At 38.2% G+C, this 19,565-nt stretch overlaps 2 protein-coding genes across 4 annotated transcripts in view; one reads left to right on the top strand and one right to left on the bottom strand.

The window, feature by feature from the left end:
* The window catches only part of LOC126374169 (sodium/potassium/calcium exchanger Nckx30C), a 114,629-nt gene extending 107,010 nt beyond the window's left edge, over nucleotides 1-7,619 (top strand). For all 3 annotated transcript variants that reach the window (XM_050020652.1, XM_050020651.1, XM_050020650.1), the window contains exons 6-7: nucleotides 861-980; nucleotides 1,234-7,619. In XM_050020652.1, the coding sequence (XP_049876609.1) occupies nucleotides 861-980; nucleotides 1,234-1,357 (244 nt within the window). In that variant the 3' untranslated portion in view covers nucleotides 1,358-7,619. The remainder of the gene's footprint in view (nucleotides 1-860; nucleotides 981-1,233) is intronic.
* Nucleotides 7,620-14,420: 6,801 nt separating this feature from the next.
* LOC126374219 (uncharacterized) lies at nucleotides 14,421-19,264 on the bottom strand. Its single transcript, XM_050020727.1, has 5 exons — nucleotides 19,136-19,264; nucleotides 16,062-16,302; nucleotides 15,505-15,667; nucleotides 15,037-15,198; nucleotides 14,421-14,651 (listed from the first exon to the last, which is right to left on the bottom strand). Exons 1-5 carry the CDS (start codon nucleotides 19,164-19,166, stop codon nucleotides 14,523-14,525), a joined length of 726 nt encoding a protein of 241 aa, XP_049876684.1. The 5' UTR covers nucleotides 19,167-19,264; the 3' UTR covers nucleotides 14,421-14,522.
* Nucleotides 19,265-19,565: the final 301 nt, after the last annotated feature.

The following is a 19,565-nucleotide window of genomic DNA, read 5'->3' as shown; positions in this document are numbered from 1 at the left end:
GGTGTAGAGCTCATTTAGCTTAGTTTATTTATGACAAAAAAAAATATTTCGATCACGGAATGGTGTGGCTCCACTTACGCCATCTATTGGCGCCGAAAATTACATAGCGAGGGTCCCAACAAATCGTAATAATGATGACTAGTTAATTAAACGCACATCGACGGTACTCCGAGAGGTCGTTAGTAGACCACATGTTCGGACCTCTGGGGAAATCTGTAGAGGTCTCACAAGGAATTACGTCTTGACGCGAGGCAATAAGTTTTTAATCTAATGCCTATGAAGGTATACAGACAGCAAATATCTGTCTATATCGTCGTCTTACAGTTAATGCGTAAGCGCCTTTTTGACAAACTACGTTCGAATGTGATTTTTGTTAACAAAACCTCGCAACATGCACGCTAGTTTCATAACGCACATAATTAGCCTATATATACGTCCCACTGCTGAGCACAGGCCTGCCCTCAATCCACCGGAGGGGGTATGGAGCACATTCCACTACGTTTCTTCACTGCGGGTTGGCAAAGGCATAGAGAACTGTCAAAATTTAGGAACATTCAACGGTGCTGCCGTCTACATTTAAGTTTCTAGTTTTAAATCCTCATTGTACTTCTTCTATCGTGTGGGTTGTGGGGAGGATTACTACTCTCATCAACCCTGTCGTCAGGGTTATTGATGTCGATGATCTCCGACCGATTTCGGCCATGGCGCTAATGCGCCTGAAGATGGCTTATGTAGCCTATTTTTCTTTTTTCTTTCTTTTTTTTTGTCAGGGTTATTATTGATCTGCCAAAGACCAACTAATACTAATTGTACTGAAATAGGCGTTCTGTTTAATCGTATGTATGGTACATCTATTCCAGGCTGCCTCTGCCGTGGCTGCTCTACGGGATCATCTATGGCGAGCCAGTGCAGGTCAACTCTAAGGGCATGGTCTGCAGCATCGTGCTGCTCTTCGCCATGCTTATCTTCGTCATCATCAGGTATGGTCACAGCACTGACGCTCCTTACAAAAATATCGTTCAGACAACACAAATGTAGTGTATATCGCCTTACCCCGTATAGGCAAGACGGCCAGTTGATTGAAGGAAACCTGTTCCTAGAAGTGTCCTGGAAGCCATGTGATATCAGTTACCTATGATCCAAACATGAATTCATACACATAAAGTCGAATTTAGCAAAAATTGAATTTTTTGGTAATTAAAATGATTTTGACAGTTTAACTTTTTTTTTCAGCATCGCCTGCTTTAGGTGGAAGATGAACAGAGGCCTCGGGTTCACGATGTTCCTCCTCTACTTTGTCTTTGTCGCCGTAAGCCTTGGACTAGAGTACGGCTACCTCCATTGTCCTGAGCACTGAACGAGTAAAAAGACTTAGCAGTCTCAATGTCTTAGAGACATTACGGTTACATTTGACAGTCTGAGAAGCACAAGCGATAAATATAATATTATTAGAGTTTTTAATTTCGTATATACAAAGTATCGTATTAATAGTGATTATTTCATCAAAGCAGCTGGTAACAGTGCTTAGCACAATTTAATTTTGGTACGTAATTTTGATGTCGTAAGCACAAAATAGTTGTAAAAATATATTGCTCAAGTTGCTTTAGTTACGTCATTGTTGTTCGTGTTTGCGTTTATAGTTTAGCTTCTTGGTTTCAAATAAATATTACAAAGACTAAAAACAGTGAAGTCGTTGGAAGTAAAATGGAAAGAGTGAGACGTTAGAAAGCAAATTATAAAATGCTTCGAATAAAAATGAATAAAATTCTGACGCAGAAAAGAAAGATGCAAGCGAAATTGTTGAAGGAATTACGCATCTTACGAAAGATGTCGACGAAAACATTTTTTTGTATCAAAAAAGCAAAAGTACCTATAGCCACCAATAGACTGTAGATAGATATATATGAATGTTAGTTGTTCATTGCTTAAAGAGAAGTTTTGGCGTTATGTTATAAGTTCTAATAGAAACCCGCATTCAAGTGAAACTATGAACATCTGAGGTATCTTTAAAGCAACTTCAAACTGCAAACATTATTTGAAGTAGTTAGAGACAAATGAGCAATATTTGAAGTTTCATTTACTGCATTGAACAACCTTGTTGTTAGTAGTTTCACTTCAACGTGGTATTATAGTTAGTATACTTACGTGATCTATTTTTGTAAATATTGATTCTTTTAGTTTTGTATAGTTGTGGCAGACAAAAAGCTAGTGGTTGATTGTGTTTCTGTAGTTCTTTGTTGGTCGAACCGACCTTCAGTCCATGTGTTGTTTCGATTGTACTCTCGTGATGAAATGTAAGGGCTCGTCGGTCGAATGTGGCAGAAATGACAAAGGCTTTATGGAGGTAAAGAACAGCAGGATATTGGTGATGGAAAATGTATAGAAGTGTACGCTACATTCGGTCAGACTGGTTCTGCGGAGCGTCATAGCGTTATCGTCACGGCTGACCCTTGGAAGTACAAAGGAATCGACGATGAAATGTCAGCAATGGCGGGGACTGGCGACCGCAGAACTAGGTCACGGCTAGGAACGGTTGCGGATCGGTGTCGAGGTGTCGTGTCTGCACTAGCGGCTATGCTGATGATGTACATACACTCGTAGGAAGACAAGCGATCGCGGGGAGCGGGGCAAATGTGACAATTTGAATTATTATAATTCTCATTCCATAAAATGTGCCTAAGAGTTCTCGAGAGCTCATTAACATTGTTAGCTTCGATATTTATAATGTAATGAACAGTAAAAGTGTTATCTCGTACACTTTCATCTAATAGCAATATGGCTACAGCAACATAGTGCTGTATCGTTACTTCGCGGAGCATGTGTCCCGCTCTTGATATTATACGGTAGATAGATTTTTACACTATCCTCGTAAATTAGTCGACAAGTTTATCTTCATCCTCGTTTGGTTCTAGTTCTAAAATTCTATCTTCAACCGTAAATATTGTATTTACTATATTGCATCTGGCGGACTAGTCAATTCTTAAATATATATCTAAAGTATTATTAGTGGTATCTCCTTCCCTAGTATACTGTGTCGTCGACACGCAAGTTCGTGTCGGTACGGATAGTAAATGTTATTTCACTAATTGGAACATCTCGGAAACCGTCCATAGCTTTTGTTTGTTCAGGTTTACTATGACATACTGGTTTCATTGCTTTAGCCTGTTCACATTGTTCACTTGTTACTCAGTTCGTAACTAGCTGTTCAGTCGGAGAATAATAACGATTTATAAAGACAATTTTGTAAGTTCAATTGTTGATATCCCACAAAGTTTTATATTGATAACCCGCCTATTTGACATAGCAATAAATAGACTAGAATAGATAGTTAAAATATTCTTATTGTTAAGCTTTAACAATTCAGACCATTGTAACGCTCAAAGTTGGAAACTCATTGACGAACTTGGAAATCGAATACAAAATTCATGAATGCGCACAAAGTATTCCAAAAATAGACGATCGCTTAGAAAATGTCATTCATAAAATGTTTTCTTGGAACATTAATGTTCTTCAATAAATGAAGAAGATGTACATTCACAAGATTATAACAGTCCGGGTTTGACTGCAGAAGATTTAGAAGTGGTGGACGCAAAAAGTATGAATCTATACGATACAAATAATAGCTTTCAATATTAATAAATAGCATACTGTTCAACGACGCTTTCTTTATGATAGTTGAAGATGTTTGTGCTTTTTTCGTCCATCATGTAGAGATAATATAAAATGATTTATAAAACAATGGTTTTGAGACAAATAACGACATATCGATAGGTACCGGTACATTCGAGTAGGTCATAATCTGTGATAAGAGCATGCTTATGACGTAATTGTAAATTGTTTATAGAATCAAATCACCTGTCAGGTCACATAGATTCTGTAAATACTCGTACTAAGCTTGGATTTGATGATAGCCTTCCGTAGAATGCTTAGCAAAGCCACTGTCGATCAAACAGTTTCAATGACGAAGAAAACTTTAAGGACGGCTGTAGCCTTGTTGTTTGTAGCATCAGTGATCGAAGATTAAGTCCTGTTTCACGACCTGCTGATAAACTGTCTAATTACCTATCTACCGGTAAGTATAATAGTTTATATGTAGGTAGTGACAGACTCTTAAAATCATTTGAACGTTGAACCCTCCATGTTTTGCATCTCGAGTACTGCGACATTTTGATTTTTAGATTTGGATCGTTGGTATCGTACGCGTATTCGCGTGATCTTGTTTTAGTGATTGAGAGAATCAATAACGTGTGTGGGTACAATGTTTGGTATGAATTTTGAGTAGAGTCCCAAGAATAGGAGTTAGCATAACAAAATGTAAACTCAAAATCATTGACGCTCAAACTATCAGGAATATGGCGCGTCCTACATCTCTCTTTAAACGTTCTACTCTCTTCTTTTATATCAAATACTATGAAACTGTGCGATCCAGTGGTCACTCTATTACTATAAGATACGAATGATATTTGCTCTATTTCATTCAATTATACTATTTCTTTAAGAGTTGGTGATATGGTACACACTATTACTTAAAGTTAGGATGTGTAGAGAACTGTATAAATCAAATATATCCTTTTACAAAGTAGTAGGTATCGTGGCGAGCACCAAGTACCCAGTGTACGAGACACAACGCTACTGCTGTAATATTCTATACGCTATATACTACGATATACACTAGATTTCTATCTATCTCTTGAATTATATTGTAAGTAGACTTTGTAAATTAATCATCCTTCGAAGCATAGTGTTGCGGTTAGGTGAATTTGTCGATACGTCTTGTGATCTTCTTCCAAAAGTTTATATTTATATATACTTAGTTGTAAATCTACTTCGGGATATATATCTTTATTCTTAAAAACTGTTGAACTATTGTTTGTTTCGTCTTAACTTACATAATTATCGATTTTAGAATCTTTTTACACTGATACTTTTTGCAGCGATGCACTACTCTAGCGATTATATTATCAAACATTTGTATTGATCAGTAGCGATAGATTATCGCGTTGGCATCGATACACATGCGCGTAAGTAGCGATACAGACACGGTGTTACTATACTTACATTATAACAAATATGCTACTAAAAGTGTATACATGCACAATACAGTCACGATGCTGTATCGCTGTGCATTACAGTCACGATGCTGTATCGCTGTGCATTACAGTTACGATGCTGTATCGCGGTGTAATACAATCACGATGCTGTATCGCTACTTTTAGAAGCGCGTGTGTCTAATGGTTGACGTTCTGTGTTATCATTATTGCTGTATTGCTGCAAAAAGTGTCAGTGTGTAAAGAGCCAGATCGTGTATAGACTATGTTTTGCAACTGTGTCATGATGTGAGCAACCTCGCCTAATTGCACTCCATGCGTACTAGTTACATCAAGTTGCATTTGTTCAATACCAAATAGCACAACCGAACTAGATTCATTAACTTTTCAAAGTTTGTTATAAATTATAGTAACTTTATAAGATCGGGCCCCATGGCTCTGGTCTCCACTTATACCTACTAACATAATATACCTTTATAAACTTCTTCGTAAACTAAGTTAGGCTTAAAGCTATCATTAAAATAAATAAAATGTTTATTAAACAAATTGAAATATGATATCCTGGTAGAGATTGTTACTAGAGTGATGGTTTTTATATAAAAATTTAAAATTAAAAGATTGCAGATATTAAAAAAAATGTTCGCGTTGTTCTCGTATGCACATGGATAGGTCGAACACCACTTGGTAATAATGTTTAGTGAAGTTAAGCTAATCTGGTTCAGCTTTAAATATATCTGTGTGTATACAAGTACAATGGACCTAGACAGCGATTCTGTTCATAGCTACATCTCGAATTCGAGCGACGGATGAAACTGATCGACAATTTTAGCCCTCATATATCGTCGTGTTATATAGTGAAAACCATATAAGCGCCATTTTGAAAAATCACATTCGAATGTGATTTTTGTTAACAAAGTTTTAATCGAGCAGGGCTAACTTCCCCTTGCCGCCATCCCATTTGCGTCAGACATAATACTGCGGGGCGGAAGGCAAGAGGAAAGCCACTGCCCTTTTTTTCCCTAAAAAAGTATATTAAATGCTACCCCGACAAGAGCGTGGCTCTTAAATTGATGATGATGATGATGAGGGCTAACTTGCGCAACGTGACAAATTATCGATCAATTCAATAACTTTGTCGAAATCGATAAGATTTTTTCCCTAACATGTGTGACACGTGATTTTGTTCGTATTTTGACAGAACAACATGACTTATTTGGGTTCGCATATTACCATCAATCGACAAAACGAGATAATTATATCGTCAGAGTCGATAATATGACCGTGACAAAATTTTATCACGTTGTGCATGTTAGTCCTACAGGTGAAAATTTTTTAGCCCGATTAAAATTAATTTAAAGATATTGAGGCGTTGTTGAAGAAAATCACTTTAGAAAGTGATTTTTCAAAGAGGTCCTTACGTGGTTTTGAAAGGCAACGATAAGCTCCTTCAACTACTTAATATCTCTTTGTTAAGTAGTTACAAAGTTAGTTAGTTACTCTTATTTTAACTCTTTTACTTACTCTTACTATATTCCTTTACCACCTTACAAATAAAAAATAAACCAGAGACGAACGTGGGTTTAAGTATTTGTCAACAAAGAAAAATTGAATCCAATTATCACACAATTCGACTGAACTTTGCTTGGCTGTCAAATACTACTTTTTATTTGTAAGGTGGGTGTTCACCATCTCCTACAGTCAGCAGCAAAAATCAATGAACACATTAAATTAAATAGAAATACTTATTGAGCATCTCATAATTCAATTGTTCCATAATTAGTTAGTGTCTTAAATAACTATCGCTGAACTTATTTGAATAATAAGTTGTTATCAAAAATATTCTCACTTCAGAATAAATAAAATTAAATATAGACAATAAACTTAAAATCATTTATTAAGTAAGTACTTACTCTTGATCAAATTGTGTCGAATATTTATTACCGTTACCGTTCATAAATTTATTGTTGCTGACAGTACCCGAACTCCCTTCGTATTAAAATGAGCTGAGCATGATAATATTCTATTTTTAAATTAAGATTAAGTACCTATTTCTTACTTATAAATGTTTTCTTGCATAATATATGTTCCAGAGTGTTCTTTATGTTACTGTTTTTATTCAATCTCTTATTAATTAATATCGAAATTATAGTTCTCGAACTCGAGATGCCAGCGTAGATTGTTATAGTGATATTACAAATTAAGTAAACATAAAAATGTTATTAATTTTAACGTAGGTAAGTTTAGGATTTTGATCATGTTGTAAAGGGGAAATCTGCGTGCAACTGACGTTTGTCAGTTTACTATGGTTGGTCGAGGTACAGACAGCAGAACAATGCAGTATTAAATATTTACTTAGCTTGGGAATAATTTGTCATTTTTGTATAATTATTATTATAAATTTCGCCAGTAATTGTTGCTCTTATAAAAGCTTTTAATGATTGTTGATGATTAACATTGTGATAGTTTCTTAAATAGTTTATTGCTGACCTTCACTTGGTTCGGGTTCAGTTGACAGCCTCAGTGCCCGCGTCTGTCGACGATATTATGAAAATACAATAAAAATAATAAAATAGTGAGTGAATTTGTGTATTTATTTCATGTCGAGTTACTTCATCGCTTATTAAGGTACCCGTCACCATATGAACCATGATGATGATGTATTAGCCATGTCAGGGGCCTTTGGCGGCTCATTAATAACCCTGACACCACGGTTGATAACGACCTCCGTGGTGCTGTGGTTGAGCATTGGGCTCACGATCCAGAGGTCCCGGGTTCGATTCCCGGTGGGGACATGTCACAAAAATTACTTTGTGATCCCTAGTTTGGTTAGGATACCTATTACTGGCTGATCACCAGATTGTCCAAAAGTAAGATGGTCCGTGCTTCGGAAGGCACGTTAAGCCGTTGGTCCCGGTTACTACTTACTGATGTAAGTAAGTAGTCGTTACATGAGTCATGTCAGGGGCCTTTGGCGGCTCAATAGTAACCCTGACACCAGAGTTGATGATGGTGCTCCACCTCACAACCCACACGATAGAAGAAGAAGGTGCCCGTAAATCAGAATTATAAACATTATCACAGAAACATTTTTTGTGTTGATAATTTGAAAAATTCGGATGATATCTGTGGTCCTGTGGTGGACCAGCTTGCTTCTCCAATGAGGAGCGCAGGTTCGAACCCCGGTACCGGACTTTATTTTTTATTTTTATTTTAACCTTTGACTTGCACCAATGAGTTTTTAATTTATTTTCACTAACTTAGTTGGCTCGACCATTACTGCCATTACTTAGTTCTTCTTATCGTGTGGGTTATGAGGTGGATTACCAACCTCATCAACCCTGGTGTCAGGGTTATTATTGAGCCGCCAAAGGCCCCTGACATGGCTCATGTAACGACTACATACTTACATCAGTCAGTAGTAACCGGGACCAACGGCTTAACGTGCCTTCCGAAGCACGGATCATCTTACTGTCGGACAACTAAACTAGAGAACCCAAAGTGATTTTTGTGATATGTCGCCACCGGGATTCGAACCCGGGGCCTCCAGATCGTGAGACCAACGCTCAACTACTGGACTACAGAGGTCGTAGTTCATCTGTTATGTTATGTTATGGTTGTCATCCAGTATAAGCGCCGAATTCTTATTCTGTTGAAAAACGAGAGATAGGTAATACTAGGACGATACTTCTCTTCTTCTTTGCGAGTCGATGGCGATCGAAACAAATTTTTTGCTGACCAATAATTGGCCACGCTTACGGCATTGTCAGTGGCTTCGTACAGGTCTTTAATAAAACACAAACTTACCTTCAAAATACTTTAATAAGACGTTGCTATGTTACAAAAATAACTCGATTAACGGAAAATATTAGTATTAGACACATTTGGTTCGCATTTTATAGCCGACCGCTGAGCAGAATATGCTTTCATCATTACATTTCATTTCATATCACAAAATGTCTTCATTCGATTCAAAATCTAAAACACTTAGGTCCTCTTTCATTTGGCGTATCGATGAGAGACTTTCCAGGCAACGTTCAATAACAAAAATGTATAAGTTTGCTTTCGTCTAACCTTCTAATTTAATGGATTCCAGACATATACGTGTTTTATCTTTGTTTTTGGGAATTCATTGATGACCCTTATTACATGAAGTCCAAACATTGTTATTATAGGATAAATAAAGAGAAGCAATATAGGTAGCAACATAATTCTATACATCTAATCGAAATACAAAGCAACAATTATTTTTATATATGTTTGCTGGCGCAGCGGTAAACGCGCTCGGTCTGCGATTGTTGAAGTTAAGCAACTTTCGCAAAGGCCGGTCATAGGCTCCTCCGTGCTTCGGAAGGCACGTTAAGCCGTTGGTCCCGGCTGCATCAGCAGTCGTTAACAACCACCAATCCGCACTGGGCCCGCGTGATGGTTTAAGGCCCGATCTCCCTATCCATCCATAGGGAAGGCCCGTGCCCCAGCAGTGGGAACGTTAATGGGCTGGTGATGATGATGTTTCTTTATATTATATTTTTGATTAATTATGTATTTTAAAAAGCAATGAGACAATAGGTAATAACGATGAATTTTTTTTTTACAGAGCCATCTAAATTCTTTTTTTTTTTTCGGAGAACGCGGCCTGGAAAGTCAATTACTTAAATCGATCAATTTGGCTTAGCTCTAGTGCACGTGAAATTATTATCTAGGCAAACTTTAGATGATATCGAAATATTAGATACTTATTTAAATTACGATAGTAATGAAGCGTAGATAGGTAGATTAAGTTTTAATAATAAAATTACTTCAAAAAGTAACAAGGCCGAATCAGATATTGATAACGAAATAATATTAGTTATACCATGTTTATGTTTATGTTAGTGGGCTCTGTTTTCCGCATTTAGACTCTAAGATGGCCCATTATGCGTGTAATTGTTGACTACGTAAGCCAACCTATCTCCTTCCTGTTTTATGAGAACTGTCACATTGACATGATCTTGAGGGCCGTCTCAAAGCTGAGTTTGGTTTATTAATACCACCCTAAAATTTCATTAATTTTTCGACAGAAAATTCCACTTGATATTAACTTAGAATCATGGTCTAAATCATCCCCCTCAGTATTCGTTACGGTGTCACTCCCTACTTGATGGCTACCTGTTCCTACGGTCACGAGCATTAATGTATACACTTTGGTACCATGTCCCATTAACTTTTTTGACAAATTGAACTGTAAGTCTCACTAAATGTCAAATATGTTAGTGCGACAGAGTCCTAAAGTGGGTACATTATATTGCTCATGGCTGTACTTGTACGGTCACGAGCATTAATATGTATACACTTTGGTACCATGTCACATTAACTTTTTTGACAAATTGAACTGTAAGTCTCACTAAATGTCAAATATGTTAGTGCGACAGAGTTCTAAAGTGGGTACATTATATTGCTCATGACTGTACTTGTACGGGGTGTAAGTAGTGTTGGGTTCTTACCCGGAAAATTCCCGCGTTTTGGGAATTTTCCCAATTCTGAGGGAAAAAACCCGAAAAATTCCCATTTCAAGGGAAAATATTTTTTATCGCATATATTAGTATTAAAAGTAAGGATTTCCAACAAAGACCATTTAAATATAATGTATGCCTACTTATGCCCAATTTATTTTCTGTCGTAGTGTCGTATGAACTCTTAAAAAACTTAAAGGAGATCATCGGATTTCGGCCCAGAAGTCAAATTGCCGGCCAAAAAATAATTTTGCTATATTCCGATAGATCTTATCCGTATGAGCATTTATTACTATGGCACCAAAGCTGTAGGGTCAATATCTTCGGTTTTATTCGATTTTAAAAAACTGTATTTTTCATAAATTTTCGGTGAAAATGTGAAGTGCCGGCCATGAAACAATATTTGTATATCCCGTTAGAACTTATCCATTTGACCATTTATTATTAGGGCACCAAACGTCTATGACCATTATTTTGACTTTTGTTGGACTTTACGTTATAGTTTCTGTGTGAAAAGTGCCGGTCAGCAAAAAACACATGTCAAAGCTATCGAGAAGATACCTGTAAACATTATTCACTATGACAAAAACGTGTATGACCATTAATTAGTTTGGCTTTTGTTGGATTTCAAAAAAACTTGATTTTTGATTCATTTTGTATAAACATAAAATATAACAGGCGCGTTATTTAAAGGATCGTCAGAATGTTTATTACTATGGCATTAAACGACTATGACCAATATTTTGAACTTAATTCGATTTTTCAAAAAGTTTTATCTAGTGATAATGGAACTATCTTGCTAAAGGTGTAATATGATGGTCGTCTTTTGAAAAATAGGTTTGCGTTTGACCACTACCTTACCTGATGGTGATACATGCTTAAGAAGCTACTTTTTTTAAAGAAAAGTGTATACAAGGAATAAACAGTGGGGTGATAGAGGTACTATGTTATCGGCCGAGTAGCACCAGGACATTGTGATAGGCATACTTGCAAAGTACAACTACCCGACTCCTGTTTTCCCTAACAGATACTTCAGACGTCATGCCAAAATACGAGTTTCGTCACTAGATGGCAAGCTTATCTTTGGAGGGTGGTAACCATTTACGGTCAAGGTGAATCAATACCATAATTCAACCTAAACTTAGGCCGTAACGTTGAGTCGAATGCAAAAACTACAGCCAACGTCCTTTGTAATACGCCTGTATACCTCTTTTTCCCAACGGACATAGTATTATTTTTTACAAAATGTATGAAAAATCGTGATTTTTAAAATCCAATTAAAGCCAAACTGATGGTCATACACGTCTGGTGTCATAGTAAAAAATGTTCAGAACAATCTACTCGAAAGGTTTGACACATTTTTTTTCTCTGACCGGCACTTTCAAATTTGGGCCGGCCTTTCCATACTTTGGAAAGCCGATGATCTCCTTTGTAATATATTTTGAATGGAATGTTCGATTTTAATAATTCCATGCAAAGATATCTACATATTATAGGATATATAGGATGCTTTTGGCACGAGAGAATGTCATCATCGAGGAGCAACATGGTTTTGTGCAAGAAATTGGGAGGCACGAATACCTACAGATATTATTTACTTGGACTATGAAAAAGCTTTTGATCGAGTTCCTGTCACACGATTGATTGCTAAATTAGAGCCCTTTGGAATCAGAGGCAACGCCGTGAAGTGGATTGAAGACTTCCTGTCAAATCGCACATTCTCTGTGCGCATCGGAGAATCATACTCTGTTCCCAGAAAAGTCCTCAGCGGTGTGCCGCAGGGATCGGTGTTAGGACCTATTTTATTCAGTATCTACCTTACAGATCTTAAACATGGTATCATGTCTGATATATCACTCTTTGCAGATAATATAGTAATTGCTTGGACCCGAGAGTAGACAAATGCACTGTGTTGCATGTTGGCAGTAACCACCCCACGTTGAGTTGCACCATTGACTCAAAACCTCACGAGTGTGTTAAAAAACAAAAGGACCTTGGCATAACGATAACGCATAATCTCAAGTGGGACGAACACATTATTGGAATCACTAAGAAGGATAACTCCCTCTTATACATAATTAGAAAAGCTTTTTATCATATAGATACGGAATTGTTTCTTAGGCTTTACAAAACTTACTTACGTCAGACCGCTGTTAGAACATGGGTTTCAAATATGGAGACTTTACTATCGGAAGGACATTGCACTACTAGAGAGAGTCCAAAGAAGAGCAACAAAGATGGTGACAGTACTGGCTGGCCGGAGTGGACCTTAGCGGGGGCCGCAGGACTCTCACCTCTGGCTTGCCTTCATTGGCCAGCCAGAGTGGGGCGTTAGAGCTATACGCTCGCAGGGTGGAAGTGAAAGATGCATAAGTCGCGAGTTGCTAAGGCGGGTAAACCGCCTCGCAGAAAGCGGTGTAGGTACACCTCTTGACACCCTGAGATGCTCACAACTATGTTGCTGCCTTGCCGTCCAGTCGCGTCAGCTAGATAGGTGGCCCAACCAGTGAGTGACGAGTCACCGCCTGCCCAATGTATCTCTGTTATTAACATTGGTCGAGCAGGCGCCATAGTCCCCCACAGCCCCAGTATCCCGGTTCACTAACCCCCAACCCAATAGCCCAGTTCCTTTTGTTCCCATAATCTGCAATAGTCCTGTAGCAGAGTACAAACTCTGCACATACTGGCCTTTTGTTCGGACCATCATCATTTTAAATTACGAAATTCTCATTCCATTCCATTCGCATTTCCTTTCATTTTTACTCACTTTTTGACTCACTGCATCCCCGACCTTCATATAAACAACAAGTGTAATATACTGTTTAGGGCCGTGCCCTCTGAAACCCTCCTCAGTGCCCTCCTTTTGTGAAATGTGTATTTTGTGAACTATTATTTTTCTATTATTTTTGTGACTATGTTACTAAGTTTGTGAAGTGTTTTTAATAAACTATACTACTACTGCTTGCTGTTGCTTCTACTTTATCACCAATCATTCCCCTACTCTGCCGGCACGTCGGGATACCATATCCTCACCTCTCAGCGTGCCGCAGTCCTACACGAACCAGGCATTGTCTTTGGGTGCACTCCCATAGTGCATACAGGGATAATCGCCGGTTGGTGTCACAACACATTTAGAGTAAATTGTCTTAAGGGGCCTCTATGTGTTGGCTTCGGACCCACCCACGCCTTCCAAAATTCCGGGACTCCATGACAGACCCGACCCGAGACATGGAAATGACATACAAATAATAATAAGATTAAAAATAATTAAATAAAAAATATTTTCCCACAATTCGGGAATTTTTCGGGTGTTTATTTTATTTTCCCATATTTTCCCGATATTTTTTCTTTCCCTGCCCATCACTAGGTGTAAGTGATGGTAACGTATACTGAGGAGGGTGATCCAATCCTTATTCTGAGTTAATATTAAGTGAAAATTATTTTAAAAAAAAAAAGAGTAATGGTCTCAGTAAGTAGTCGTTACGATGTCACTAACAACCTGTTTATGGATACATATACTTAATGAATAAATAACTCAATTACCAATAATACAGATAAAAATCTAACATTTATCAAAGTAGAACATACCATCTAGAAAGCTAACAAATACTTAGGCTTACTCCAAGATTAGGTATAGAATAGACAAATAGAATAACCTAAAGAATATTTAGTACAAAACAGCGATAGAATATAGGATAGTATAATTATCTACCTATAGGTACAGTCACCTCTTGCCACTTCACAGCACAACCCTCAAAATCCAACCTCATGATGCTGTAAAATACCTTCTACAATCCCTAAGGACCTAAAGTAAATTCGTTATCATGAAAAATATTCCAATTCTGAATATTTAAATATTCTTTGACAACAAACCCTACAATCTGTGCGCATTGTAGAATTCTAAATGCAATTGCACCAATAAACGCTTAGCGTTACTTTGAAATTAATCAAACCGCCTTTTTGGCGGGCTGTGATTGGTGGTTGTCTAGAGCAGTGCGTGACGCAGACGTGTGCGGCAGAACAGTAGGAACGCCACAAGAGCCGCTAGAGCCGCCCCGGCTAGGAATGTCGACTCTTCTCTCCTCGTCCCACTCGCTCTTTCTACTACTGCGCTCTGGAAAATACAAACAGCCTATAGAAACATCTATTAAAATTAAAAGAACATATTTTCAGATAATAATCATAATGAACAATATAAGAACGTGAAATGATACGGGTTGAGAGCGCTTCATTCTGGATTTTTCTGCACTAAAAAAAGATTAGTAAACTATCTAGTGTTGTGCCTTACAAAGAAAAATAAAAACTCTCCTTATGTTCTTCAAAATAATGTGCCTTTATTACAAAAATAGTAGATGATACTCGAATTTCAAAGTAAAAAAGCGAGCTTTTATCACGACCTAAAAATTCTTTCAGGTACTATTCTGGAATCATCAAAGCGAATCATTATGACCACGAACTCGAGGGGTTTGTGTCCATCATAAACCAAGGCCAAGACTTACCCAACCTCCATGTCGTATAGCCCAGGGTGTAGCACACTGCGCAACATGTTTAGCAGCCCAGTCGGTAGCGCGGCACCAGCCGCCAACGCGGACTGCGCGGGCGCACACCTCACACAGGAACGCTAGTACTACTAGCGCGCGTTGCTCTACGTGGCAACATGCCTGGAAACAGACATTATCAACTTATTTATCAATAAAACAAATTGTCAAAAATAGTTGGATAATGTTTAAGGTGTCCTTTTGGCTAGAATCATATGTTGATTATGTACAGGAACCTATAGACAATTCCAAAAGACGAGCTTGTGTATACACAGTGCCAGGAAAGGTAATCCAGCTGGTCGTGGCGCGAGTTTCTAATTGCAGGCAGGCAGGTCAGGCAAACCCGCGCCGAATTCCACTTAGCGGGATAAGGTCCTGGATCTTTATACCGTGCGCAACATACCCTCATTTCTGGAAACCCCAATGTACCTGGCATAGTTCCTGCAGGATATCTTCAAACTCGACCTCATCGAGGCTGAGCAGCGATATCTGCGCCGCCCGCTCCGCCAGTCGCGCCTGCGCTTTGGACTCGCGGAACCTTTTCGCTGCTCGCTCCAGCGACCGCCAGTCACGCCAGTACATCCACCAACCTCTGGAAACCAAGTTTCCCCAATAAACACTCTATTGGACAAAGTCACTCACCGGATATTTTAGTTCATAGCTCGTTGATTTGTTTAAGACGTTTCTATCATGCAAATAAAGAAAAATAGTCTTAGGTTAGGTTAGGTTTATTTGGGCTGGCAGAGGAAAACCTAGAAAAACCCAACCAAAACCAAACCAAAAACTAAACAACCAAATTTTGGTTTGGATTAACCAAATTGGGTATGCCCTTAAAAAAGTTTAGGATAGTCTATTCTGGACCGGAGCATTTAACTATTGAAGAATGCAGAAGAAATACGAGAAATAGGTTATGTCAGGATCGAAACAATTGGAATTCCATAGCATCCGTTGAGAAATACGCATAAGTATATGTGAGTACAATTTACCTAGGCTCCGGTCTGGCAGGCGCGACGATACAAGGCGGGGGCCTCAACTCCTCAAGCCTCAGGTGTTGGAGCAGCATGGCCCGGAACAACCGGACCCCCCGCTCCTCTTCCTCGCCCTGCAGGTGGGGGCCCCTCCAGTGCCCCTGGCAGTCGTCTCTCCTCTCCTCGTCTAAGGAAACTTGTCTCAAGAGAGGAGCTCGAGGGGTGTCGTAGTCTTCTAATGGCTGGACACTGTACGCTGCTGGAACATGAAGATGGAAGTTGAAAATAGGTTCACAGAAATGATGACCTAATGACTCGTAGGGTTATCTAATCGAGAAAAGACAGTAGGAGGGGGGAGCAATAAATTTGTCATATCATATGAATAAAGGTAAGCTCAACGGTGTAACGGGTGAGATCCCGTTTCCCCATTTGTCCGGCCAAGTAATTAATGCATTCTGCGGCAAATCTACAATAAGCAAAGTAAAAAATAAATCAACGGTGTGAGGCGTATCCATAATCCAAAGAAACATAGGTACTATACCATGATCTAACAGATCTAAGTAGATAATTTATCTTGACAAAAATCCCTACTTGGAAACGTCGTCGCTAAACGACGTAGCAATACGAATAATCTGTAAGTTCTGAAAACTTATATAGCATACATAAACATAAACAGCCTATATATGTCCCACTGCTGGGCACAGGCCTCCCCTCAATCAAATCAGATCAAATATACTTACTTTATTGCACAGAACTACATTAACCGGGGGGGGGGGTTATAGGGGGGTTAAGTATAGGGGGGGTCAAGTAGTTTGTTATACTAGTAAAATATGACGAGTTCGTAACAGTTTCCCTACTAATATTATAAATGCGAAAGTAACTCTGTCTGTCACGCTTTCACGTCAAAATTACTAAACCAATTTTGATAAAATTTGGGACAGAGATAGATCAAACCTTAGAAAAGCACATAAGTTAGTTTTTATATTATTTAGGGGTGAAATAAACACGCGCGCGATAACCGAAATCCACGTGGAATGGAAGTTATTAAATACAAAATGAAGTAATGAGACCTGACTAATTTGTTTATCCCAAGGCCATCTGAAACTTGGGTGGATTAACACGGTTCTTTAAGCCATAATAAATACTTGCCTACCAATACATTAGTCTAGAATTGGGTCGTGTAACAGGTTCAAAATAAATTATGAATTTCTAATTACTAAATAAAGACAGATCTATAACTAACGAAAAACATTTTCTTTTTTCTATTTAACTTATTTATGAATTTTAATCATGAAAAACGCAATAATAAGTCCGACATTCTATCACGTTTTTCTATGACGTCACAGTGTGCTTTTTCATACAAAGTCCTTAGTAATTTTGTGTTTTGACGTTTAGTAAAAAGTAACTGATTTGACTAGTTGGAAACTAGACTATTAGTAGTAGAAAATGGACACCCTACTCTATCTAAAATAATTCAATACAAAACACTACATATCGATGTAATTTCTGAGAAATTGTCCAAGAGTAGTTATACAGGGTGTTAGTGACATCGTAACGAATACTCAGAGGGATGATTCAGACCATGATTCTGAGTTAATATCAAGTGGAATTTTCCGTCGCAAAATTCATGTTATTTTTTTAGTTTTTATTTTTAAATTACATATTTTCAATTCTATACTTTTGCCATGGAAAATTCCACTTGATATTAACTCAGAATAATCAGCTGAATCATCCCTCTCAGTATTCGTTACGATGTCACTTACACCCCATACAAGTACATACAGTAGCCATACAAGTAGGTATGGGTGTTAGTGACACTGAAACGAACACTGAAGGGGATGATTCAGACCATGATTCTGAGTCGATATCAAGTCGAATTTCCTGTCGGAGAAGTCATGAAAATTTTAGAGCTTATTTAAATTATTTTCCGTTCCATACTTTTGCGACGGAAAATTCTACTTGATATCAAGTCAGAATCATGGCCTGAATCATCCCTCAAAGTTTTCGTTGCGATGTCACTAACAATCTGTATATAGGTATTCGTTTTTTTTTTTTTTTTAAATACATCGTCACCAGTTATGTGCCGTTCCCGGGAAAGTTCCCAAAGTGATGAATGTTCCCGTTGTTAAAGCTGTACAACGCCATCTATATATTGTTTTTGGTGAACGTAGCCTGGAATATCCCTCATTAGGTATTTCACAGTAACTTTTTAATCCGCTATTTCGGAGTTAAATTACTTTTCTATCATCATCATCAGCCCATTAACGTCCCCACTGCTGGGGCACGGCCTTCCCTATGGATGGATAGGGAGATCGGGCCTTAAACCACCACGCGGGCCCAGTGCGGATTGGTGGTTATTAACGACTGCTAATGCAGCCGGGACCAACGGCTTACCGTGCCTTCCGAAGCACGGAGGAGCTCGAGATGAAAACTTTTTTTTTGTGGTCACCCATCCAATGACCGGCCTTTGCGAAAGTTGCTTTACTTCAACAATCGCAGACCGAGCGCGTTAACCGCTGCGCCACCGAGCTCCTCAAACTTTTCTATAATACTCATGAAGTTTGTAATAGGTACCCCAATATACTCATTACAACATACCTATTACTACCTACTAAGTATGTAAATTTATACGAAATTGAGTTTGGTTATTCTCCTTACATGATCCAAATTAGTTAAATAAAGTAATTAACCCTAATCCAATCTATAATTGTCATTTACATAAAAATGTTTACAGAAGAAAACATGATCTTTATTAAACAAATCGCCCGTAAAAGATTTGTCCATTATTTTTTCTTAGCAAATGCTAACATTAGAAAAATAAACCCACTTTAATCAGATTTCTACACTTTGTAGTTTTAACTGTGCGATAGTTATTTAGCACAAACAATTCTATAAACACGGCTTTGCCAAAGTAACGAACGAACATCAACAAAATCTTATAATTTCATTTCATTTATACGTTCACAACATCAATTTACCAACACGAGACACTTAGCAACAGAGTTATCTTCAGCCTAATCATAACCTCGAAAATATCGAACCTTTTGGGAGAAAATACTAGATTATAACAAAATTAAAAGGTTTTACTTTACCTTGGACAGTTAAAGGCGGTACAAAATCCATAATTGAGCGCAGGAATGTCTAAGTTTTTATCTCTGGAACACAAATTCTACACAACTCACAGACCCACAGGCTTCAAGGGATGAAATGACAGAAGAAGCACTGGATACTAACATGACTGACCTTGGTATATAGTAGGTTGTGCCCCTGACACAATTCTTCACGCATGCGCAGACAAAACAGCCCCTGAAGAGGTAATTTCAAAGAAAGAGGCTTTCGTATACCTTCATCGACATCCGAAATTAGTTCTGTACGTATGATGATTATAATCTCCAATCACATCACCACCATCAGCCCATTAACGTCTCCACTGCTGGGGCACGGGCCTTCCCTATGGATAGGTAGGGCGAACGGGCCTTATACCATCACGCGGGCCCAGTGCGGATTGATGGTTATTAACGA

The sequence above is a fragment of the Pectinophora gossypiella genome, chromosome 17, assembly GCF_024362695.1.
Source record: "Pectinophora gossypiella chromosome 17, ilPecGoss1.1, whole genome shotgun sequence".
Lineage (NCBI taxonomy): Eukaryota > Metazoa > Arthropoda > Insecta > Lepidoptera > Gelechiidae > Pectinophora > Pectinophora gossypiella.
Note: the sequence above shows the minus strand (reverse complement) of the source record. Positions and strands in the feature narration are given on the sequence as shown.

Excerpts from the sequence above, each read along its gene's own strand:
- LOC126374219 (XM_050020727.1), bottom strand. The coding sequence starts at position 19,166 with ATGGATTTTGTACCGCCTTTAACTGTCCAAG. Across the intron at positions 15,199-15,504 it reads TCCTGCAGGAACTATGCCAG|GCATGTTGCCACGTAGAGCA; the intron begins GTACATTGGGGT and ends GTCTGTTTCCAG. Across the intron at positions 14,652-15,036 it reads CTATACGACATGGAGGTTGG|AGCGCAGTAGTAGAAAGAGC; the intron begins GTAAGTCTTGGC and ends TGTATTTTCCAG.